General features: G+C 49.0%; 1 protein-coding gene across 1 annotated transcript in view; it reads right to left on the reverse strand.

The window, feature by feature from the left end:
• Positions 1–536: 536 nt before the first annotated feature.
• HS3ST3B1 (heparan sulfate-glucosamine 3-sulfotransferase 3B1) overlaps positions 537–25,278 on the reverse strand; it is a 30,289-nt gene continuing 5,547 nt past the window's right edge. The window contains exon 2 of the mRNA XM_048323987.1: positions 537–4,730. Coding sequence (XP_048179944.1) covers positions 4,112–4,730 — 619 coding nt within the window. The 3' untranslated portion in view covers positions 537–4,111. The remainder of the gene's footprint in view (positions 4,731–25,278) is intronic.

Here is a 25,278-nt window from a genome sequence, read left to right on the forward strand (position 1 = left end):
TGGCCTGGGACTCTTCTGAATTTAATGATAATGAAGTTTTATGTAAAAAAATGCTGAGTGTGTAGGGAGCAACAGCAACCACTGCCCCCAGAGGCTGGATCAGCATCACTACAGTAAGAGCAAAGCTTTGGAAAAGTAACTTGGCACTGGAGAGGTTCCCCACTGCAGCTGTAAAGGACTGAGTTTGTCCTGCAGCATCCCTGAGCCCATCCAGTTTTTGCAGCAGGGCCAAGGGTAATCTCTCAGATCTCTTCCCCGACATGGCATTGGATGAAGGTGTGTCCAGCACGACAGATCAGCCCCCACACAACTGCCTGAGCAAAACTTGGACACATCCACCCCCAGCAAAGCCTCTGGCTCCAGAACAGCTGAGTGCTGGATGGGAGCCCATGTTCAGGATCATGTCCCGCTGGCCTCAGCACAGGCTCCTGGGCTTTGCCACCAGGCCAGCACAGCTGCACGGACAGCCCTGGGATGGACGTGCCAGTACAGGGGACAGCACCTCCAACCCCCCCAAATGAACACAGCTGTGCCTGTCACTTAGTAAAATAGAGTTTTATTTGTTCATACAAATAGTATGAATTTTCAGAATTTCATTTTCTTAGAAACATCTTTCTCTGTGTAAAATTAATTTGTGTTGTACATACCACAAAATACTCCATATACATTTTTTTTAGATTTTCCTTTTTGTGGCTTTTTTTGTTTGTTTGTTTTGCTTTCCATTTTGTTCTTTTTTTTTACAAATTGGCTACTACACTATAGAACCATGTTACAGACAACACATCACTAATACCTGTACTACACTTCTGGATACAGGACTGAATGAAACTCAGCCATAAATTAATGTTACAATGTGGAAAAAAAATCAACCAACCAAACTTCTAATCACACTTCCAAGCTTAACTTTTTTTTTTTTTTAAGGGGTATTTAAAAAAAAAATGCACTGATTCCAATATAAGCAACCAGATGAACACCATAGATGATTCACCTTCATTGTCATATTTGTTAGGTAAGGCTTTTTTACATTAAAAGTCTAATGCAGATTTCATCCTGAAGGATATCGAGTCAGGACTAACAATTTGCTTATGGTTAGAAGAGTTATTATTCACTCTCTGTATTTCCACTCTCCAACAAGTTTGCTCCACAAGAGCTTTTTGCAGCAGGACTTGATTATACAAATTAAGCCCACACTCTGCTGTACAGCCGAGGAAGGCATTGGGATATTAAAAACTTGTTTCCAAGAAAGCAAGAAGGAAGACGTAAGGGATGCAAAACTCTTGCAGCACTGAGCAGCCGGCACTTGCTCCAGAGGGAAGCGCCTGGAAAGGAGCCCAAGCCGACACACAGGGCCTGGAGGCTCCACCAGTGAAACGCCCTGGGAAGTGGCATGGCCACGGCTGGGGGCTCACCCAAAGGCCAAGTGGAGGGGTCAAGCTTCTTTCTATGCATTGCATAAGCTGCTAGAAGGAAGACCAAGGTTTTGAGAACCATAAATCACTTGTTTTTCCACGGAAGTATTTTCTTCTCAGTGCCTGCAGCTCCTTTCCCTCAGCCACCCAAGACTGGCAGGGTCTGGGATAAAGCAGACACACTCCTGCATTCATCACCTGTCCTGGCAGCAGGGAACAGAGCCAGGGACCTGGCTGGAGTTGAAGCCAAACCCCTCAAAAGTGCATAGATTCACCCAGCCGCTCAGGCCTGCAGCTGGATTTTACAGGACTGGGGAAAAGCAGGGGTTATCAGCCTGCACAGCCCAGCAGGTCCAGCATCCCACCTGTGCCCCCTGAAGTCAGACTGTATTGGCCCAAATTGTCATTTCTTCACTAGAAATGGCTCAGGGTAAGAAGGAGAACTTCTCTGTTTGTGGGAAGATGTGTTTGGAGGCAAACCCCAAGGAGGGATTTGCATCCTGCTCACAGCAGTTTTGTAGGCAGCTCAGCCTGATGATGTTAAGCTTAAAATCTCCCTTTCCTTGAGGTCACCCACATGCACTGCACCCCAAATGTGAACCCACATATGGCAGTGCAAGTCCCTAAATCCCTTTGGAGACGTGACACTGCTGAGCCAAGACAAAAGAGCTCAGGTTTAAACAGCTCTTAAGGGCAGCTCCCTGGCACCTGCAGATCCCTGCAACAGACCCAGAGCCGAGTCTGCTCTTTGCTCTGTCTGCCGGAGCAGGACTAGATCGAGACCCAGACAGAGAAGCCCAGGCCCTGAGGAACATTTTCATCACCCAACAGCCACAGCAGAGAGACGGAAGAGGCAAGCAAGAGTGAGGAGGCTGCAAAAGTAAAACAAACATTTGGGAAACACCACTGAATGGGCCCCACCACAGCTGGACACAGCTCAGCAGTGGGCAGCTCCAAGGAGGAGCTACGGGTAACTGTGGAGAGGTGCAGGGCACAGATTTCTATAGGCAACGCATACGAAATTAGATGTTCTGCCCATTGGTGCTTTTGTTGTTTCCAGTTTCACTCACACTGCTTATGGAAGTGCAACACCAGGAGATGCTCAGTGCAGTGCATCATTTCAGTGCTGCAGGTGAGGTGTGAGGAGTTTTGCTGCCCAAAGACATCATAGCTCTGTTTCTGTTAAAAATTCAATGAGAAAATCACTTCTGCCGCTACCTTGCTCCAAAAGTGTTCCAGTCAAGCTGGCAGAACCTCTGACAGCAACGATAAGGCATCGGACACACATGGTGTTTATCAGGACCTCTTCAGCTCACAAAACACTGGCAGAGCTCTCAGGACAGCCCACCCAACCTGTCCTGGAGTCCCACAGCCACTGGTTCCACCCAAGGAGAAGGATTTCATTCAGGTTAATGGTTACATGCTTGGAGCCTCCTGTCCTGCCTGGCTGCCACCCCTGTGCTCAGCCAGGGCACCCCTAGACTGCCACAAATACCCCAACCCCAGCGTGCCCAGATTCCCCCCTGCCTTCCTACATATTCACCCTTGTTGGTAAAGCAGCACCTCTTCTTGGCTCTAAGCAAATGATGCTCCTTGGGAGAGACCACAGATAGGGTGTTGGACCAAAGAGTGATGGGAATTAACAGGGCTAAGGGTGATGTTCCCCAGTCTCAGTACCTCCAGTACTGGGAGGTGCTGCGGTAGCCCTGGGGCTGGAGGTAACACTGCCTGTGCCATGTCCTGGGACATGCTCCTGGGCATGATGCCAGGGAGACACTTGAGGTTTTCTGCTGGTGTCTTTGGTACATGAAGGGTGCTCCACGTGCTGCAGGCACTGCCATCTCCCAGCAGTGCCTGGCGTGCATGAGTATTCCTGGAGCGACACTTCCTGCAGGTCACTCTGACCAGCACCACACGTGTCACACACAGACACAGCATTTCACATTTGTCCTGCAGTAAAGATTTTAAATGCATAGAGGGATCATGGGAAAGAACCTCCTGGACAAAAAGCAGGAAGGAAAACTGTACTGACGAGAGCTCTGCCCATGCAACAGGCTCTGCAGCTTCTCTGCTGGAAAAAGAGCACGTTGCCCTCCCGGCAGTCCTGAGCAGGAGACCTATGGCTTGGGGTTCCCACGCTTACAGCCACTGGGAAAACATGCTGCTGCTCAGCAGAGGTATGTGGGGTACAGGGATGCCCAGCCTTCCTCCCACCCACCACAGAGAAACCCCCCCTGGGCCATGGAACTAACCAGAAAACTGTGGGTTGAGGGAGCACAACACTGGAGCAGAGACTGGGACACTGGAATAGGGAAAGCAAGTGTTTATAAAGGCCAGATACCCGTAACAAAAATAAACTTGTGCTTTCCCTCCCTCCCTTGCTTCGTTTGATTCTTAAATACAAATTTTGTTTAGGAAAAGTGGAAGCACTGTCTGTTACAAACCAAAACAAAGAGAAAGCAGAAGGGAAAAAAAACAAGGAAAGGAGAGACATATTAGAATTAAAATACCGTGGAATGTTAAACAGGTTACAGGCTACCGTTCTAGCCAGTGTGGTTAGGCAGCTTAGTGAATTAATTGCTTAGGAATTAAAAATAAATTATTATAAAATAGATTTCTGTACATTTTACATACATATATCTCTCTTTATATAAGCAAACCGTGCTGGGCAAGTAATTACAGGGGACTTTCCCGTGCCAGGCTCAGTCCCAGCCAAAGTCCTGCCCTGTCATCTGGTAGAACTTCATGTTGAAGGGTCGGTAGAAGTCCCGCAGCCTCTGCACCACCTCCTGGTCAATGTCAGGGTGGGTCCTGCCTTTCGTCTTCCCCAGGCAGTGGGGTTTGCTGCTGCCTTCCGCCTTCTTCAGGCACGGGAACCCCTTGGTTTTGTTGAAGTAGAAGTGTTTGTCAGTGATGATCCTCTTGAGGCCCAGAAAGTCCTGGACCCTGCCCAGCTCCCCCGCGGGGTCACTGATCAGCCTCTCCCCACTGACAAAGAGGATCTGCCCGATGGGGAAGTAGAGGAGCCAGTTCTCCAGGTGCTTGGCATAGATGCCAATCTGGATGGCGCTCCACGAGGTGTCGATCAGGCCCGTAGTCCTGTTTTTGAAGGTCAGGCTCTCAAAGGTGGGGATGTCGGGCTTCTTGGAGAGCGTCTGGGTGTAGTCCGAGATGGCTCTGGTCACGGGGTCCCGCACCACCACGATGAGCTTTGTGCCCTTGGACATGGAGGAGATGCGGGCTGGGGCCTCCTTGGTGACGAAGTAGCTGGGGGTCTTCTCCATGGTGATCTGCCCCTCCAGTGTCTTGGGCATCAGGTCCCTGCCAGCAAAACACACAGACATGGGTCAGAAGAGCAAGGAAGAGGAACAAAAATATCCATATGCATTTACATGTATGTTCACACATAGATACACAAGAATTCTTCTCCCTAAAATGCCTTCACAGGCCATTTGGTTCATACAGAAAAATCCATTTCCCACTGATTTAGGGATTAGGGGGGGGATTATTATTAAAGGCAACTATATTCGAAATCCATCTGAGTAATCTCCCAGTTATCCACGAATGGATTAGCTGGGCTACACTGTGTGCTTGGACCGTGTCTACATGTACCACACCAGCTCCAGACTGGTCAGGATGGATCCTGAGCTGCACCGGGTGGCTGTCCTGGCTCATGTCAACACCACTGAGACCTCAGCCCCAATCTAGAGCTCATTTCCCCATGGGAATGAGAGGATGGTATAGCAGAAAAGCAGCAGCTCACTGGAGCACATCTACCTCACTTTCCCTCAGCATCCCAAATGCAAATCTTTTCCCAGTTCAGGCAAGAGGGTGCAATTTTTCCCTGGCTTGCCAACAGCAGGACTTCACTCACAGGTGTCCTCTTGCACCCAGTTTCAGCCCCTGCTTTACTATTCCCTATCACTTTGTTCCCTCACATGAACTAGACAGAGCATCAAGAGCTGCCAGTGGCATCTTCAGCACATCCCAGTCCAGGAGACAATGAGGATCCCAGCACCGCCCCACAGGTTACAGCAGGTCAGGATGTGGAATGCAACCATGGAGAACACAACCATGGGCAGGACATACCTTCACAAAGTACTTTTAAAACTTAAAGCTTTCAGCAACACCACCTTATTCCCTGGCTATTTCTAATTAATCACATAGGAAAGCATGAGGGAGCTTGCAGAAATGATGGAAGTGGCATGAAGCAGGAAGAGTCATTTTCTCCTGTCATTCACTAGGCAAGCTAAAATATTTTAGACTGTTTGCCAGTTCTTTCCCTTTATAGCCCAAATGGACTCATTTGCTCTGGGTTGTGAGACAGTTGAAAAGAAAAGGCAAAAGGGGAGTCAGGCACGAAATTAAAGCTATAAAACTTGATTAAGTTTTCAAAGCATCCACCCAGCACAGAGAAGTAAGCAGCCAGTGTGTGACCTGCAAGCCTGAAGCTGTGCTTCCCTCAGCCATACAACACTGCAGGGAGGCTGTTCCCAACAGCCATCTCCTCCCTCATTACTTTTATGCTTCCACAGCAAAGATCACCAGGGCTCTTGCAACTGAAACAGCCACTGATAATTTGTGCTAAAGCCAATGGTTGCCCTGATTAAGAACTCAAGGGAAGAAAACTGACCAATGTGTTCTGAGGGCAAGTAACAGGGGACCCAAGAATGAGAGGTCTGTTTGCATCAAAAATCATCCCATGTCTACGAAATTTGGTCAGTAGCTATTTATGCAAATACTGGTGAGCTCACACTGTACCTGGTATTTTACTTCATCAGCTTCCAGCATTACCTTTGTGCAATGCGTTTACAGGCAAGGGGCACGCAGGGGCTGCTCCTCCATCCCACAGGTGAGCTCTGCCTGGAGGCTGCCCATAAAGCCCCTTCTCCATAGTCCCAAGATGGGAGACAGTCCCTGTCCCTGCATGGGACTCTGGGAGAAGTGGTGATGGACAAGCTGGACTGCGGAGGAAGAGGCTATCAGCTTATGAAAACCTCCAGTCATGCCCAGGCATGATGGCAACCCTGAAGGCTGGGATTTCAAGTCCACACAAGTGGAGTTTCACATGCAGATAAAAATCACGCTGGTCTACCAGATACCTGGGATGTGAGAGCTTCTGGAAGGCAGGAGCCAGTGTGTGCCAAGAACAGCAACCAGAATAAAACTCTGACTAATCCTTCACCTTTCTGGCCAACTCTGAAACCCCACAATGCTGTCACAGAATAGGGCCAGTCAATAACACTCAGAGCAACTCTTAAATTTATCGTGGGCTGATGTGGATTTTGACATTTGCTCATTAAGTGGTGTCCCCTTTTATGGCTGCATTAAACCCAAGTTCTACATCCTGCACTGGCCACCAACTGCTTTTCAGCTTGATTTAAGAGGTCGTTTTCCACCCATGAAGTCCTTAATGGCTTGGGACCTGCCTAAAGAGGCGAAAGCTTCCCAAAACACTCTCAGGTTGCCCGCACTGCACTGAAGTCCTTCAGCTTTAGGTCATGTTCATTGGATTGCTGGTTATATGGGGCCCTGCATTTTGGGACTGGTTTGTCCTCCAGGACTACTACAGTCAGTATTTATCAGTCTTCTGGGAATGATGCAAGGTTTATTTTTCCCCTCCTTGCACAAGAAAGGCATTGGGTAGGGCTGGGCTGTGAAACAGGAGGAAATTGCTGGGGATGGAGTGCCAAGGCAGTTGATCCAGTTGGGAAACACAGGTTCCTAATTAGCATTTCAGCAAATACAGAGGAGCACACTATAAGTGGAAGAAAGCAGGGAGCAACTCTTTACCCAAGAGGCAGCCACTGGCCTGGTGTCAGTCCCTTTTCAGAGCAGTTTATCTCCTGAACTGCATTTGTGGCTGAAAGCACTCAGTTCTGGGCGGGTCTAAACCTCCCAGATTGTTATTTTTGGAGAGGGCCTGAATTCTTGGCAATTTAAGAACATTTTGCTGGTGACCCATCACAGCAAGCAAAGCAGAACAAGGCACATTGACACACCTACTGCCCTCAGGTTGGCCAACACAGGCTGAGGTGAGCAGAGGTAGAAACAGAACCTTCAACCCATGTACAAGACCTGGATCCAACAAAAACAGCCCTCAGGCCCTTGCTCCTGTTCTCCCTTCATTGTACCCCCATAGGTGCCAGGCATAGCCCAAAACTAAGACCCTCAAGATTATCTCAGACTCTGCTTTGTTTGTGAAGTGGCTGCATGAAAGGAAGACAGCTGCAAGTGAAGCAAAATATTGTGGCCCATGGATGTGGTTTGAGCCTCTGACAACACCACATCCAGGAAAGCAAAATTTTATTGCATCAGCATGTCAGTTGTGAGGAGCTTTCCCATGGTTTCCATAATCTCCCACAGAGGCACCATCCATCATGCTGGCAGCCAGAGACAGCAGAGCCTCAGGGACAGAAGGAACGGGTACACTGGCTAGTCTGAACTCACAGTGGTGGAAAAGTCAGCAAGAAGAATTTATTCCCATTCAAGCCACAGCGGGAGAAGGGCAATTTGGCCCAGCAGAGTACTGCAGCTCCAATACAACACACTGGACATACGTTTTGGTGGAAGGAGGACCAGATCCAGAGCCAAATATATCTGCTCCTGGGGCTCCAAGACAGCAAGGGCTATGCTAAACTACAGCTGCTGCTTTGGGAGGGGAAAGAGGAGCTGTGATGGTGAGAGACCATGATGCCCTGGCAGGATGCAGCCCCTTGGGAGAAAGGAGTGGGGTCCAGCAGAAACCCGTTTTCAGCTCAGGGGTGGATACAGATCACCCCAGAACAGCTTGTGGCCACTGGGGAGCCTCTGTTTCCATGGAGGATTCACAGGCACCGTGGAGACATGGGCAGCTCCTGCCAGCACTGTCTGGCACAAGGTGAGAAAGGCAGAGGTGCAGCTACCACTGCTGTCCATAGGGGAGAGCAAAGGGAGATGACAGAGGGAATCAGGCTGTGGGAAACAGGGAGCTCAGCTGAGCCCCAGGGCTGGATGGAGACACCACTGACGGCCATAGCGGAAACTGTAGTAGAAAATATAGCATGAAAAGCTTGGCAAGCCATCCCTCCTGCCTTGTTATCCTCCTGCCTTCTGGCAACCTGGAGTTCAAAGACCTCTGGAGACAGCATCTGCATCCAAATCATCCCACTTCATAGCGACTATGAACTGTCTAATCCTTTCAAACCCACAAATACTTCTGGCCTTGAGAACATCCCACAGCAGAGAGTCCCAGCACCAAAGCACTGCCTCTACCTGCCATCTGAACTTCCTCGCCACATCCCTGCTTGGGAAGGGATGAGGCACCTGCTTCTTGAGCATGGAAGAAGGAAGTGAGGATGAGGAACACCAGCAGACTCCCAGCATCCTTTATTCCCCACCCAGCCCAGCCAGCAAAGCACTGGAGGGGCTCAGCGCTGCTGACTAGGGCAGAGCTGCCAGCAACGGGGTCCCAGCAAGGGGAGGGAGCTGCTGTGTGAGCACAGCTATGAATTTTGCACAGGCGAAGAGCAAGCCCCTAACCCTGAGCTATTAACATGTCAAGAGGGACAGAGGAAAAGCTTTTCCTTTAATGAACATTTCCTTGGTGAAGTCTGCACCCTTCATAGGTGAAGTGATAGGCTTAGTCTAAAGATGGATTGGCCTACTTTACCTATTAACCACTTAAACTAATGTAATAAAGGCTCTCTTCATTCAAACAGCCCTAATCCCCAGCCCCACACAGCTCTGAAGCCTGGAATAAGAAGGGATACTAAAATGAACTCAGCCAGGCTGCTGCTTGGAGAGGCACTGGGCAGGGCATTTTATGGGGGTTTTTTAAGTGCAAACTTCTCCAATGTGAAAACCGGACCCAGAGTGAGATAAATTTACAAAGTGGGGATGACAGGTGGCCACATGGTAATCCAATCCTGAAGCCTAATGCCCTTTGTGGCAGCTTTTGTCTGCACAGAGGGGCTCCAGGCTAATCTGCTGCTACTTCTCAAGGAGGAACAGGCGAGCAGTCAGGGGGGCAAGGGGACCCCCACAACCTGTTGCTGCATTATTTGCCACAGGTAGGACAGACCAGTGCAGGGCAGAGCACAGCAGTGGTGGCTGGTTTTATCCCCGGGGACGTCTGTTGGTCCCCCCACGCACCTCCTGCCATGGCAAACACCTGCTGGGATAAACTCTCCCACTCTGCCGGAGCCCACGGCAGGGCTAAGCCTGAGGGGCTTCAGACACAACCGTCTGCCCGTGGCAGGGGTCACTGTCAGCCTGCCCAGCCAAGACCCAGCACACTCAGGTATCCGGCTGCCCCAGAGCTGGGCAAGTGAGCTTTCCTTTCCGAGGAAGGTTTTGTGCTGGATATATTCCTATCCAGCACCTGGAGCCACCCAGCATCAATCTGGGAGATGGTCCCCCTGCTCCAACAAATTCAAGTAATGAGTCCCTCAAGTAAATCTTAAAATCGGGTTGTCCTGTGATGCAGCTGCAGCAATGGCACCTTCCAGTCTCAAACCGCTCTGTTCCACACCAACCCACTTCTTCCTCAATCCTCTGTGATTCCTCAGTTTACCTCAGCAAAGGTGAAAAAACTCTCTCGGAGGAGATGGACAGCTGTGTACAGGGTGTTGAAAAAGCAAGAGAAGTGCTGTTATGGTCAGGTTAAAACACCACAGCACCTGGATGCAGCTATGAGATGGAGGCTGGGGAGCACTCACAGCAGTCCCCACAGCAGCTCTGCCAGCAAATACAGCAAGAACCACCTTCAGTGCAGAATTTCTAGACTTTCCTCCCCCCAGCCATTCCCTAGAAGCAAGGAAAATATGGGAAATGGGAGAAAAAACAAGTCAAACTATTCTGGACATCAGCCACATCCATGCCAAATTCAGGTCTGTAATCCAGAACAATTTGCTTTGCAGCCCCGCACTGCACACACTGAGCAACTAACCTATTTCTGGCCAGTTTCTACCCTATTCCTCACTGATGTTTAAAGAAGACAAAAAGCGACTCCTTTTCAGAAAACCAAATTTTGACAATCTGATTTTTTTCTGGGGAAACGGCCCCCAAATCCTCCCAAAAGGCTGTCCAAGAAACTGCATAAATTAGACTGAAAAGTTATGGTGAGAAGGTGAATAGAAATACAAAAGGTAAACACCAAAGTTCTTCTCCCATTCTAGGTGAAAACAGATTTTTTAGCCTCCGGAGTAATGACAGGGGGTTTGAAAACCCAAGATGACACCAAGCTAAAGTAGAGCCAGAACAACTCAGAACATGGTACAATTCAATGCACGTGATGAATTTATGATTTTTGTTGCATTTTTAATTTACAGGTTGGAAAACAAACAGGCCCAGTGGTGCCCACTTGGAACAGCTCTGAGGAACCAAGTGCAGAAGATGAGGCAGATTAAAGCTGCATCCCCTCAGAAGTCAATGCTTTCCAGCCTGCTGCATCTCCCTCTCTCTTGTCCCCATCCCAGGGGCAGTTTGGTATCCTGTTCCCATCCCAGCATGGTCCTGTTCAGCTTTGCTTCAGTCAGGATCCCACCAAAGCCAAAGGGTTCATTTCACACCACAGTCTATCTGTCCATCTGTCACTTTAAGTCAAACATTTTTAAGGAGGGCTTGCTTTACTGCAACAGCCAATTCTCACTCTAATTCCTGCTGCTTCTCTGCCTTTTCTCTCCTCCCCATCTCAATAAATAAATTTAGGCCAAGTGAGCTAATTCTAATATCTTGAAAAAGAGACACCCAGGGAATGATGTGGGTGGTGCCTCCATTGGTGGCAACTTTGCCTTACAGCTCACCCCCTCTGCCAGGACGATACCCAGTTGTACCCAGTTTCTGAGGCAGCAGGTTGCTGTCAGAAAGCAGGAGAAATGTACAGGTCAGAGCTGGATTAAAACCACAGGTAAGGGCTGGATTAAAACCACACAGTTGTAGCCCCATAGTGGCACCTGACCATGAGCAAGAGCTCAGAGATGCTCTGGTAATCAAAACCCCAAAGCATCACCAGCTCAGCTCCTGAGGCCACCACACTGGTCCCATCCCAACCCTACCAGGCCCTTTTCCCTACATGGCTGATCACAAAACCATCGAATCCCAGCAATACTCCTTAAAAGCAAGAACCTGACCAGCTCCGGGAAAGACTGTTAAAGTAATAAAGCGTTTTAATTGCATCACTAACCTTGCCACCTGCATGCAGGTCAACTGGCTTCAAAATTACCTTCTTGGCTTTGACTCTGCTTTCTGGTGGCAGCAATGGGATGGGGGAATGAGGGAAATGGAGGAAGAGGAAGAAACAGAGAGAAAAGAAACAATCGCAAATTCCTCTTTGGGGCTGTGAGTGCTTGCTGCTTTTATTATTTGATACATCATCTTACCAAAATTTTCCTTGACTTCAGCTGCTGTTGCACCACAGACCTGCACAGTAGCAGGCAGTCTCTCCTCTTTTTATGACCAGTGGTAAGAGCAACACGTGTGCCTTTCTCTCGAGCAGGCGTCTGTTGTTTGGGTTGGCAAATTATACAACAATAAAAGGGAATGGCTGGGAACCAGCCTCGGCCTTTTTGAAATGGATGTAACCCTATCCAGCTCCGTCAAACACTCGCCACGACGATTACACAAACCAGATGATGGGAATTAATGAACTTTGGGGGTGAGGAAGGAGTAGATGAAGGAGGAGGGAAAGGAGGAAAAAAAAATGTCTGCCCAAAATTAATGTTTTTCTCACTCTCCTTGCTCCCTGCCCCCTAATCTGTTAGGTGCCCTTCACTTCTTGGGGAGTTTTGGGGATTAAAGGAGGGAGAGGATGGTAATGGTGTGTGAAAAGTCCCCATCATGAAGGTGCTCTGGGACTTCAATGGGACCAAAGAGCCGGTGGCCACAGGCGGCATCACCATGTACCCCACAGGAACAGGCTCTGGTCTGGCTGTGGGGTCTGTTCTAAGCTCCTTTGATGCGGATAAAAACCCCCATCAAAGGTTCGGGGAGATGCAGGGCATGGGCAGATGGCCCTTTCGTCCCCACTCCATGTGGCACAGCTGGGATGCACCAAACATCCCTGGCAAATCAAAGCAAGCAGTGCCTCAAGGAGGGGGCAATATGCTGCTGCAAATACCAGGGTTTAGGATTTTTTTTTTTTTTTAATAAAAGACTTTATCCACCTGTTCAAAAGTCACTGCATTGAAATCAGACCTAGGAGCCACCACAGAGGTTTGACCCTCTCTACGCTGGGAAATGGGGAGCTAACCCAGCCACAGAGCTGAGCAGACAGTTTGCAGAAGCATCCAAGCATCAACCTGGATAAATCAGGGCCTGATCCATGCACAAAACCTGGAGGGTTTGTGCCTCCGAGAACAGCAATGGGTGTAATGAGCTCCACCAACCTCTGCTGCAAAGGCAGCCTCCCACCCCGTGCCAGCCAAAACCCATCTCTCACCCAAATGCCTCCCCTACCACATGAGATTAAATGGGTTAATTAGAAGCAGTCTCATAACAAATATATTATGTGCTATCCCTCACAGGGCTTCTGCCTTCTGTATTGAAGTGCCATATATGGTGTACCACATAGCTGCAACCTACAGGGGAGCAATAACTTTGATCAGCAGAAACACTTGGTGGGAGTCTTGTCTGCACAGGACAGGCTTATGCTTTCACCAGGAAGCACAATAAAGAAGCCCGGTTCCACAAAGACTCCTGGGAGGCTGATGGGTGATGTCACCATCACTCCTGGCACACGCCCATTCCTTAGCAAAGGATGCAAAGGCATAAAAGTTGTCTTGGAGGTGGCTGATTGGAGCGATCCCCCTTCCCACCTGAGCTGATGCTCCATGCAGGGCAGCCTCTGGGAGGAAGGGTTCAAGGAGCTGAGACCACCTTGGAAACTTGGGAGAAGTGCATCCTCCTTGCAGATGCTCACATGGATGTGCTCACAGGGTGCAGTCCTCTCCTTGTGGCCCTCTCCTCTCCTGGGGATCTCCAGCCCTGGCCAGAGAAGGGAAAGGGCAGAGAAAGAATGGGGCAAGCAGCACACTGTTCCCCTACTGCTTTCCCAGCCTCCATCCAAATTCAGCTCCAAAGGCTCTCTTTTGCCTGATGCACTCCATACACCTAATAATCCTCAGTTGATCTCTCTTCCAACCCTGTGTCTAGGTGGCTGCTCCATTCCTGTAAGTGTTCAAGGCCAGGTTGGATGGGGCCCTGAGAAATCTGGTCTAGTGGATGGTATCCCTGCAGGGGGATGACATGAGAGGATATTCAAGGTCTCTTCCAACCCAGGCCGTTCTATGATTCCTCCTGAACCTCGGCATGCACAGCCCATCCAGGCTCCTTGCTTTGCCCATTTTCACCAGTCCCTGCCCCTACACCATAGCCCCAGTCCTTGCACCATCACACCAGTCCATCCCTCCCTCCATTTCCAGCCTAGCTCCAAGTCTGGCAAGTCTACCATACCTTCCCCTAGGAAAGCTCTTTGCCAGGCTGAGGACTCCCAGGCTACTTGGTCATTCCTCAAATAGAAATTCCTCCAGCCATACAGAACAAACCTAAAATGTTGCTACTGTCACTGGGTAGATCATGCACCAACTGAACACAAGCTGCAGGGATGTGGAGCTTTCTTTGGGTTATGAAGGGCCAAATTTCCAACTATTTTTTCACCTCTTCCCCAAATAACAGCGCAAGATGTTACAACTGCTAAGCAAGAACTTTCCCTCCTCCTTTGCTGGAGCCAGGCAAGATATTAATCAATGTCCCCAGTTCATTACACAGGCCCTCCTCTTTATGTAAACATGGAAGCCTCTTTCTACTCCCCTTACTCATACTTAAAAGCTCTGAACTTCCACTAAATAATTATCTTCACTGGGGGCAGAGGAGCAGCACTTTACATATCAAAGGGCTGCTTTGGAGGGATTTACAATAATTTAAGATGAAGTGGTAAATATTCTATTCACTCCAGTTCATCTCCAGTAATAATTATAATCCTATTAGCAAGGTCCCAAGAAAGTGATTGCATTATCATCTAGCGAGCATCTATGTGGATTTCTTGGAGGGGTGGGATGGGGGAGGCCATCGGCAAGGAAAATAAGGAAAAGCAACAAAAGATGCAATTGCCAGCATCTCCCTTCCCCCAGCAGGATTTGGGCTCCATTGTCCCGACGCTTCAATAGTGCTTTGCTCTGAAAGTAAGAGCTTTTGAGCGCAGTAAGGGGGTGGGGCTGAAATGAGCATCTTATTCCTCTCAGTCACCCCCGCTCCCCTTTCATGGCCGAGAGTCCCCCCGGGTGCCGCTCCAGCGACAAAGAGCACCCGGTGCTGTTCCTGCAGCCTCGGGCCGGCGGCACTGCCACAATTAAAAGCTAATTGCTGTTTATGGGTGAGTTCTTTAGAATATTGCCCAGCATCACTGGGCTGTGCTGCCCACTGGTCAAGTCATGTGAGATTACTCTAATCTGTCTCCGTTTCGCCCAAAAAGGACAAGAAGACTGGTTTTGTTTAAACGCAGAGCAGGGAGAGGGAAGTTCTGTGAAACTCATGATTTAAAGGGGGGAAAAAAACCTGAACTCAGCAGGAAACATGACTGAGCTAACTGGCAAACTGGGACTAAAGACCCTTTATCAGCAGATCGCAACGCCAACTGTCTACACCAAACTGTGTGTTTTATTCCTGCTCCATGTCACCTCTTTGTACACCCCGTTAGAGTGTTTAACTGGAATTTATCCCTGCAGGAGTGCCTCAGTTGCACCAGTGTAATCCTCTTCCCTCTCTTCTGGCACCTGGAGGCCACCAGTGTGAGTCCTCAGCTCTTCCACCAAAAGCAGGCAGCTCAACTCTGCTCACTCTGGGAAATCAGCAACTACTCCAGAGATGCACCATTTGCAGGCTTGGAACAAGCCACGATTACCGTCACAATGTGCAACAGTTTATCGCAAAGAAGTAGAAACATTTTTCTCAATAAATTAAATAGACAACAGCCTGAAAGGGAGGAAAGAGGAAGAATTTTAGGCATCGGGAGAGATTTCCGTGCTTACAACTCATTCCTGGTAAAAAATAAATTCTCTGGACTGCCTCTGCGTCTTACTCTTTTGCAACCAGAAAGACCAGCAACTTCTCTTTCCTCAAGAATTTATAGCCTAGAGTTAACATTATGTGTACTAGTCTCCTACTATACAAAGATTTGATAGATCCACTTATGGATTCATTGCAAGACAAAGCTCTTGAAGAGTGCTGGTTCAACACATCCTTGTACCAGAGATGTGAATTCTTGAACTCCGCTTTACTTAGGTAGCGCCAATCCTGCCCTCATGGGAAGCTGAAACCAGTATCTGGACTGGGTCAGCACCTGCAAGCACAGAATGTCCTTGTCCAGAAAAAAGCCAGCAAAGAGAGTCAGGGTCTGGAGTTACAGGCTTAATTGTGGAGAGAAATAAAAAAGACAAAACCTCCACAGCACTTTCAAGGCTTTTGCTAGCTCAGAGTAGGCCTGAGCAAGGGAAGCCTGGCTTGGAAGAGGCTTAAAAGCAGATGAAGAAATCATAATGGTGGGACATCCAAAACACATCCCTGGTACCTAGATGACAGGAGGGTCTCCTGTGGCAGAGGATGTGGGACTAACACAGTCCACACTAAAACAGAGACTCTGATCTCAGGGGTTTGGCTTCAACTCCGTCAGGAGAACAACTGGGCTGTTCCCACAAGTTCCAAACAAAGCCCACACCTTGCTGTAAGCTTTCTTGCCTTGCAGCAACCACCCAGGCACCTCCAAGAGGCACCAATGCCCACTGCTCACACCACAGCCTCTTCCCTCTCACCCCTCCCCTGTCACCAAGGCTCAGGCACAAATCACTAATGCGGCAGGAGCACCAGCCAGTATTGGTGGTATGTTCAACTGTCGAGTCCTTAGCCCCAAACAGCGCCCACACCCAGGAATTTGCTCTCTTAATTGTAGCAAGTGTTAATCCTCTCAAAGGTGTTAAACCACCCCAGGCACTGCTCCTCACAGGTCTTTAAGACATCTCTCTTCCTCCTATGTCTTGGGAAAATGCTTCCTTGCAGCAAAGGGAGCAATATCATCAGGTTAAGCCCCAGAGATATGAGGCTCTGGGATTTGGGGGAGGCAGAAGTGGGTATTGAGACACATAGAGCTGGCACTGCAGAAAGAGTACAGCCAGTTGGCTTTCTGCTGCTCTCCCAGAAGCACCAGGTGTTTCAGGAAATAGATGGCCAAACCAAGTAGCACCACAACTCATCCAAGGGCCAAACTACCCGCCACTGCACATGGAGCAGAACATCTTCCTGGCTTATCCCACCTGTGACACCAGAACACCCTGGGGCTCCTGCCCCTGGCTAGGACACTAGGAACCATTCCTAATCCAGGTAGCCCACAGGAGGTTATCCCCCCAACCTCATCCCTACAGTACCTCCTCTTACAGGCCCTGCTCCAGTGACTTGCTTTGCTGTATGTTGGAGGTGGTGAGCCCAGCAAGCAGGGCACACCTCGACTTGGACCCAAAGGGCACATCTGGTGTAATCAATGCAGGAGAGATGGTCACATCTCACACCCTCCAGTCATCTCTATGGCAGCAACACACTGCCACACTGTTTCTGTAGCCATGCTGCAATAGGGAACTTTCGCCAGTCTCCCAGAAAAGGAGTCAGTTCAAGAAAAAAAAAAAAACAACCAGCTGGTTTGGGCCATTCTAGGGTGGGGGTCCATACCAGCTATATGGGTATATATTTTTACGGCATGCAGTCACAAATTAACTTTCTGGTTAAGTAACCACACAGTGACCATGGCAGCAGCCTCTCTCGAGCCACCAAAAAGCAGCTGAATGTGAGTGGCCAACCCTGGTCCACCTCAGCTGACACTCAGAAACACCTGACAAATTTCTACCCAGGAAGGCACTACAAGGAGATGAACTTCCCAGGCTTTGCTTCTCCTCTGGGGCACTGCCAAGCCACCACATTTCACCTGCTCCAACTCTGCCAGAAGGTGGGGAAAAAAACCCCAACCCACATAGCAAAGAACCAACCCCTAAAGGGTTACATACAAGTCAACAGTCACTCCAGCAAGATATGGGTAGGACCATGTTCCACTAATGCAACCTTCATAGATCACAGCCCTGCTGAGAGGCCTTTTGCATTTTCCCCAACACAGAAACAAATGCCCTAATCTGTGTGCCTGCACAGGCAGGTAATGAGTTACACTGATAATGTTGCCCTTTGTTAAACACCTCCATGAGTGGCCCAGCATTTGCACAGGGAGGACTTAGTTTGCCACCTTGACACACATTTCTCCTAATTAAGCCCAGCCCTCCTGCTCTGGGGCTTTACAGCCATGATTAGAGAAAAAAGCCTCCTGATAAACTTTGGAGACCTGAGCGATACCCCAGCTCTCACCCTTCAGATCATAACCAATGCTGGGGGAGTATTCCCAGTGATTTGTCTACCCTTGGGGCAAGACATGCTAAAGTCAGGCTTAAACCACTGTGCTGAGTTAGAACCCCAAAATGGGACTGGTGGCAGCTTTGCTCCTGCTCCTCTTCCTCACCATGGACATAACAAAGAAGGGAGGGGAGCAGGGACACTTCTTTATTCACCCAAGCAGCACTTTCCTTTGTGCACTGACAGCCCCTGGAACATCTTCCACGTCACATCTGAACCAGAGACCACTAGCTCTTCCATAGCATGTGGGAAGGTATCTCACAGGGTGGCCAGGGTCAGGCCAGGCTTGAAACAAACCTTGAGACACATTTACATCTACAGTTTTTCAAAAAAGCCATGTAGGATCTCCAGGAATTCACTTTCTGCACTTAAAGGGATCCAATGGGCATCCAGCACCACCTGAACAGCAGTGACCTTTGAAACAACAGCTCAGAAAACAGCCAGCTTTCCATTTTCATGATGAAAAAAGAAAGTTATGGTTTTTTCTGCCCTTTCTGATCATGTACACATGATCCACAGGCCAAGCAGTGCCGACAAGGTGCTGCCAAACCTCAGCTGCGCGACTCCACCTGCCTCTTCAGCAACACCCAAACCAGCCTGGAAACTATACAGCACTGAGGCTGCTCCTCAGCTGTGGTAAAGGGAAGGGGATGCCCCTCTGACCATCAGAGGGCCTTACCCGTGGCCAGTAACAGCAGGGAAGAACAAACCCATCGAGGAAAACCAGGAAGGTGCTCAACCAACCAAGCATGTCCAGTACTCACTAGCCGCTCATTACCCTCAGCATCTCATTGAGTGGCTCAAGAATTTAAAATTGATTCAGACTTTATTCCCAGTTGAGCCACCTAATTAACTTCTGAAAGTCTCCTGGTTCCTTCTCAGAAGGGAGGGGTGGCACCAACCACAACCTGAACTGTCAGTAATCTGGGCACTGGCCAGGTCAATGTGACCCTCATTGGGATGAGCTAATTTTGCCACCAACTGGAACAAAAGGCCTGGCAAATTAATACACCGGTGATCCTCTCAGTACTGATCCCCAAATGCATTTTAACACAAATGGGATTGTCACCTCAACTCATTTGTTGATGGATTTGTGATTTGCACTCAAAGGAGTGGCACTGGAAATTAAGATCTCTCCATGGTAAACAGACCAGGGCAGTGAGTCCATTTGTCCAGAATGAGATTTTTTCTGCCAACATCTCTAGTCAGGCCAGGATGAAGCTCCTGACTTTCCCCTCCCTTTGAAACCTCACATCAAACATCAAAGGCAGAAAATACAATTAATTTCCAGGACAAAAACCCAGCACGCCCATTGAGGCAATCAGGCTGCAGGTTTGTGGTGCCATCACATCCCCGGGTCCCCAGTGACACTGCAGGACTTGGAGTAGAGCAGAAGGAACCAAACCAGCCTTGGGAAGGGGAGAAATTCCCAGTGAAGAAGGCAGATAGGTGCCAATTAGGGAAACATGAAGGAGCAGGTCTGTCTGCAGACTGCCTTTCTGCCCAGTCATTACCTGGGATCATGGTGTGGTCATAAACAGTCAATGAAATCCAGCCAAGAGCTCTTTAAAGAGCAGGCTCAGCTGGTGGAGATGCTCTGCTGCAAGTGCAACAGATGCAAGGCACTGCTTCTCATTAAAAAGGTATTCACATAATTAGAGACTTCACATGGCCATACCAATGATTTGATCTAGTCCAGAGCACTCAGGCAGTATTTAAGAGGGCTCTTGCCTGCTTCCCACTTCTGACAGCTTGGGTTGTCTTTGTGTGTAACCCTGCCATCTCCTCACACCCCACACACTGCAATGGCAGGTCCATGGCTATGATGGCAACCGGGAAGGACCTTATGAGCAAAACTACACGTGCCAAAGCCCATCAGCAACCTCCAGCATCCCACCCTGCTTTCGTTCATTCAGAGCCAATTTCCTTCCAGAGCCAGCCATGGGGCTGAATTATCCCCAAGTCCTTCAAGCCCTTCTACATAAAGAGCACCATGGGCCAGTCTGCCAAGGCCTTAGATCACAACCCAAGTGAAATGACTTTTCCCTGAACACTGAAGACTCTGAATGACAGCTATTGTTATTCAGATTAAACCAAGTGTCAGATTAACAAATCAATGGGCATAAGAGATATAAAATGGGTGACCATTGAAGCTTTTCAAATACCCAAACATATGGATGAACCAAATGTGAATTGTAATTGACTCACCCACACCTTTGATCTCTACACCCTTGGGTTCTCAAAGAGACAGCCCAACCCCTTCTGACCCAGGCTGAACCGATCTGGGACTCCATTGTGAGCCTCACAAAGTCTTTTCTCTCTGCCTCTATCCCCTGGATGTAGATGCAGCCTGGTGCTTGAAAAGTGAGAAAAGCCAGCTCTGCCTTGGAGAGCCAGGGAGCTGGAGATGGACAACCTGCACTACAAAAATGCAACCTCTCACATGGAGCCCATCACCTTGGGCATCTCCTCCACCAGTCCTCACTCCTGGTGGTGGCCCTCAATCAACTGGATGTGCATGAGGAGATGGCCTAGGCAGCAGCAGAAGAGGGTCCGGAGCGAACATGGGCAGTGACGATGCTCATTCCCCCCACTGCCCCTGGAGCCGGACACGGGGTCTCTTTGGTTTTCAAAGATTTCCCTGTGCAAAACCAAGGATCAGACTTTGCTGATGGGTTCAGGGCATGCACATGGGCATGTGGGCTGATCTGGAAGAGCTGGAAGCTGCTCTGCTCTTCTCCAACTGCTTCGACAGCACACAATCATTTATGCTTGATTAAGAAATCTGATTTTTAATTTTCCCTAAGATGTTTCTGCAGCTACATTGAAAATAACACAGAGCTTAAATAAACATTATCCCTAAATTTTTACATTTGGAATTTGGAGAAAGTTTTGACCAGCTTTAAATAGATACATGAGAAAATAAATAAAAGAGCATTATCGATTTTGAGACCATACAAACCTCAGCTCCCCAGGAGTCACAAGTCAAGCAATTGTTTGGGTTTAGTTCCAAGCTTCATTACAAACTTAAATTTCTGTAGCTCTTCCAGGAAACACAGCCCAGCTTATTTCCCCCCTGCCCCCCATTCTGCAAACACCACACAAACGTACCTTCGGGGAAGTTTTGAACCCCACACTGTAGCTTCTCCATGTTCCCCATGACGGGGAACAGGCTGTCCAGCTTAGCTCTTGCTATACTGAGCCTTAAAGCAATAGGAACTTTGGAATCGCTGTTACTGAAGGCAAATGCCAGCAGCTATTCCCAGCACAGGGCTATTCCCAGCATCAGGCACCACCACTGAGTAAAGTGATTCACTCTGGGAGGGCAGAGATTTGGCATGTGCCTGGTCCTCCAGCACCAGGAGGAGAGGGTTTGATGGGGGAACTGGGTTAGGCAGAGCAGGCATTGCTCTGCCCCTTATCATTTTTGGGCTCCAACCCAGCTGTGCAGCTGCTTAGCCCAACTGGTGAGCCCTGCTGGAATAGCCAAGCCTGCAACAACTGCAGGGCTCACCCACAGGGGAAGCCCAGAAGAGGAAGACTGTGGGGAGGAAGGCGGAGAAGAGGAAACTCACAGGCTCTTAATCTGATTTAGGACCACATGAGCTTTCTGTTTATATATAGCCTAATTAATTATTATACTGCATTGAGCAGTTTGACCTTGAAATCATCTCTAGGGGGAGGCAGCAGTGGCAGTGCAGCCAGGGCAGCCGGCCAAGGCTCCGGTGTGTGCCTGGACACCCGCGTGGGGCTGGTGGCTCCTCCTGCGCGTCCGGCTGTTCGGGCAGCGCCAGCCTGTAATTACCAGGCTTCGGAGCAGACAGCAGCTCCCGGCCCCTCTCGGCTTGCAGCAAACCCAGGTTGAAACCCTAACCGGCTATTCCACTTCTGCTTTGGCAAGGCTGGTATCTTCTCCCAAGGCTTCCTTCCCGGCTCAACACCCTGCCTTAGCTATTCCCTCTGCTTTTTCACATGCTGTGCAGACAGCCCAAGGCTCATTAGTTACCCGACCAGCTCAAGAGGGAAATTAAAAGGGGGAAAAAAAAAAGTTACAAGCTTTGTGTTAAGTTGCAACAAGTTCAGTGCATTGTACTGGGAAAAAGGAAGGAGATGGGCTTTGCTAAGCATGTCCTCAAGAAGGGGCAATGCCCAGGCTGCCTGGCTTTTTGCAGCTCACTTTTGTTGGTCCAGCCATAGTGAAGTCAGAGCAGGAGCCCAGGGATGCTCAGAGACACCCAGACATCTACCACTGCCCCACTGGTCCCAGGTGAGACCTTCATGAGCTTGTCCTATTCTAACCCACTTGAGGAAGATGGGAACCCCCCAGCACTCTGGAGACTGGCTCCGATTTGGCACAATTCACTAAATGTGGCAGAGGTGTGTGCAGGGGGTTCAGAGCAGAGGCACAGCACCTCAGTGTAAGGCATCACATTTGTTCCAACACACAGCGACACAGGGCACAGCACAGTCACGGGGTCTCTCTGCAATTCACATTTAGCAACAGCATTCCCAGCCCTGTGTACAAACCAGCTGAGGACTGTGTACAGTCACTCCAGGACCAAAGGGCTGGGCCACACCTCCTGTTTACTCCAACACCTCCTGATTTCCTTCCAAGTCTAATACACCTTTAGAAAAACAAACTGAAGGCATGCCAAAGCTGCAGGCCTTGCCAGTTTTTAAACAAATATTTAATAGCTCGGTGAAGCAGCAAAGCACTTTATGAGGAAGACGCTGGGGTTTCGTCCTCCCCCTAGTGACAGGAGGGTCCATGCTCTGAGCCTGCTCAGCCACCGCAGTCCCTGGACCCCATTCTGAATCAAAAGTACTACTGCAGCTTAACCCCTGTGCAGTGTGTTGCTCATAGTCAATTGCCCTTTCACTAAATGAGCACTTTTCCAAAGATTGCCTATGCCTCCCTGTGCCACTCACCTACACTTGAAGTTTTAAGTTTTCAAGTTTCAAGACTTTCAAGCTTTAACACAAGTTCACGTTTGATAATTGAAAGAGGCTGAGAGCTCAGGGCTTTAATATAAAGCTTGTCAAGCTGCGTTATTGAAGTTAATAATTGCAATGGATTTTGGTTTCTGTGGGGACACTTTCTGCACAGTCGGATACACACTGAGGGTCTGATCCTGGAGCCCTTCCCTAAGAAGGGTTTTGGACTGCATTAAACACAGTCACGTTTGGGGACCTGGTTCAGTCTCTGTCACCACATGCTGCTGAAGGCCCGTCTCCTAATCAGAGCTAACTTCCCACGTGGAAAACTGTATTTTTTAAAGGGAAATGGTGTAGCAGAATACAGTCATGCTCAGTACTGTTGTGGCAACACAGGATTTGGCCTTGCAATCATTTTTAGGAAGGATCTATCAAATGTACCCATCTGCCTATAACGTTATACATTGGCATATAAGATGAAAGACCGCATACAATAATTCTCCCTTTCTTCTGGAAGAGCTGCCTGCTGCACTGCCAGGAATGCAAAGTCTGTGCCAGTTTCAGGGAAAGGTTACAACTGCTCACTGGTAGATTCGCAGAAATCCCCAGCAGTACCAGCAGAAAAGACTGGCCAAATTACAGCTCTGACCTATGGAATTTTAGCAGCACAACACTCACAACAAGACCAGAACAAGGAAGGATGACCCCCACCAGCACAGGGATAGCAAAGCCAGGCTCCATGGGTGACACTGTACAAGCCACATCGAGGGCAGGGTCAGCCACACGACTGCATCCCAGACAGGCTGCAAGTTAAGCTCTGGGTCAGACCTGCTGCCAAATAGAGCCATGACTCCCTTGATGCCAGGGCTAGGTCATGCCATCCCCCTGTAGAGATGTTCTTCCTCCCTCCATTTTCTGTATGGAGAGGAGAAAACAAAACTGCTGTAGAAGCAGGCTAGTTCCAGGGCGTTTCCAAGGAGGTTAACACAGATGTAAGGCATTTAGCAGAACCTGGAATTATTTTTCTCTAAATAAAGTTCCCCTAGCCACCATGTAGCAGGGCACTGCCATGCTCACATATCTTGACAGAAAAATTTTTAAAATGGAATTCCTCATTTACTAGAAATCAGTGTGAGATCTGCCAGCAGCACCTGTACACCTATTTTCCTCTAACATTCCCACCAACATCATCTAAAGTCCCAAACACCCAAGTTTTTGGTCCTCTCTGAATGATTCCCGTGGCCACAGAGACAGGAAGAAAGGTCAGGCAGCCAAGCAAGCCAGCTCACAGCTCCCACAAGTCCCTCCTCACCTCTGGACCTTCCCAGTACAAGGGCACCACATGCTAAATCACCATCACTGAGTTCATTTTCCTCCTCATTCGGTGCTATTCCAAAGAGGAAAACCACCATGGGGAAAGCTCAAAGCCAGCGTGGCACCAGGAGAGGTTGTTTCACTTGGATCACTACTATGAATGGACTAAGGTACGCTGCACATGCCAGTCAAGCAGACCCTGCTCTCCCTAGGTGGAGACAGAGGGACTGTGCTCCTGACCTCCATTTCTTCCCCTCATCTGACCCATGGCACAACGTGATGCCCTTCTCCGTTTGTCTCTGCGCACCTTCCAGCCACCTCCAGACTGGGAGCAACTCCCTGATGGCAAAGTTAGACCACCAGTAAATGCCTGTCCTGAATTCACCCCACCTTTCCTCTGAGCCTGCTGATAATCAGTGTTTCGTCACAGGATCCCTTGTTTCTATTAAGAAAGTTAAGATAAGGTCCATTTACTCCATTGCCTTCTGGCTGCTGCTGGGCTGAGCACCTTTAAAAAGCACATGGTGTTTCTCGCAAGCTAATTAAATACACAGCGAGCTGCTGAAAGACCTGGAATTGCAACGGTGAGGGCAAGCCCCAGTACAGTTAGCAGCAGCAAGTCAGGACCCAGCACAGCACTCAGTCAACTATTTCACACAAACCAAGGAAGAAGCCTCTCCAGCCCGTCTTCACACACCACATGGTGACAAGTAGTAGCCGATAGCCTCTGACCCACTAATTCCACCACTGAGATATGTCCCACTATTTGTTGTTCTTTGAACCCATATGTTACCTGTCCCACGTAGCCCTAGCTCATTCATTATCCCCTGAACCCATTGGTCACCCATGGTCACAGCACCAGGAGACATGAATCCCACGCTGAATGATCATTAAATTAAGACTTCTTCCCTGCTGGGATGGATAAATAGCCCCAAACTCAGGCTCAAGTGAACAGAGAAGCTCAGCAAGAGAGGCCTGAATACAGGACAGTCCTACCATCAGGCAGATTGGAAATACAGCTCCAAAGAACAGTGGTTCGGGTACAGTTCCTATAGCCACTGTACCCAGGGCTTGCTGGATGCTTTTAAAAATAAAGCCTTGCCTGGAAGGGCCTTGAGATATCCAACGTTCAGTGTGTGTTACAGACACCTGCCATGGCCCACTTGAAAAGAAAAAAATAATAAATGCCAAACCCGGAGCT

The sequence above is a fragment of the Corvus hawaiiensis genome, chromosome 19, assembly GCF_020740725.1.
Source record: "Corvus hawaiiensis isolate bCorHaw1 chromosome 19, bCorHaw1.pri.cur, whole genome shotgun sequence".
Lineage (NCBI taxonomy): Eukaryota > Metazoa > Chordata > Aves > Passeriformes > Corvidae > Corvus > Corvus hawaiiensis.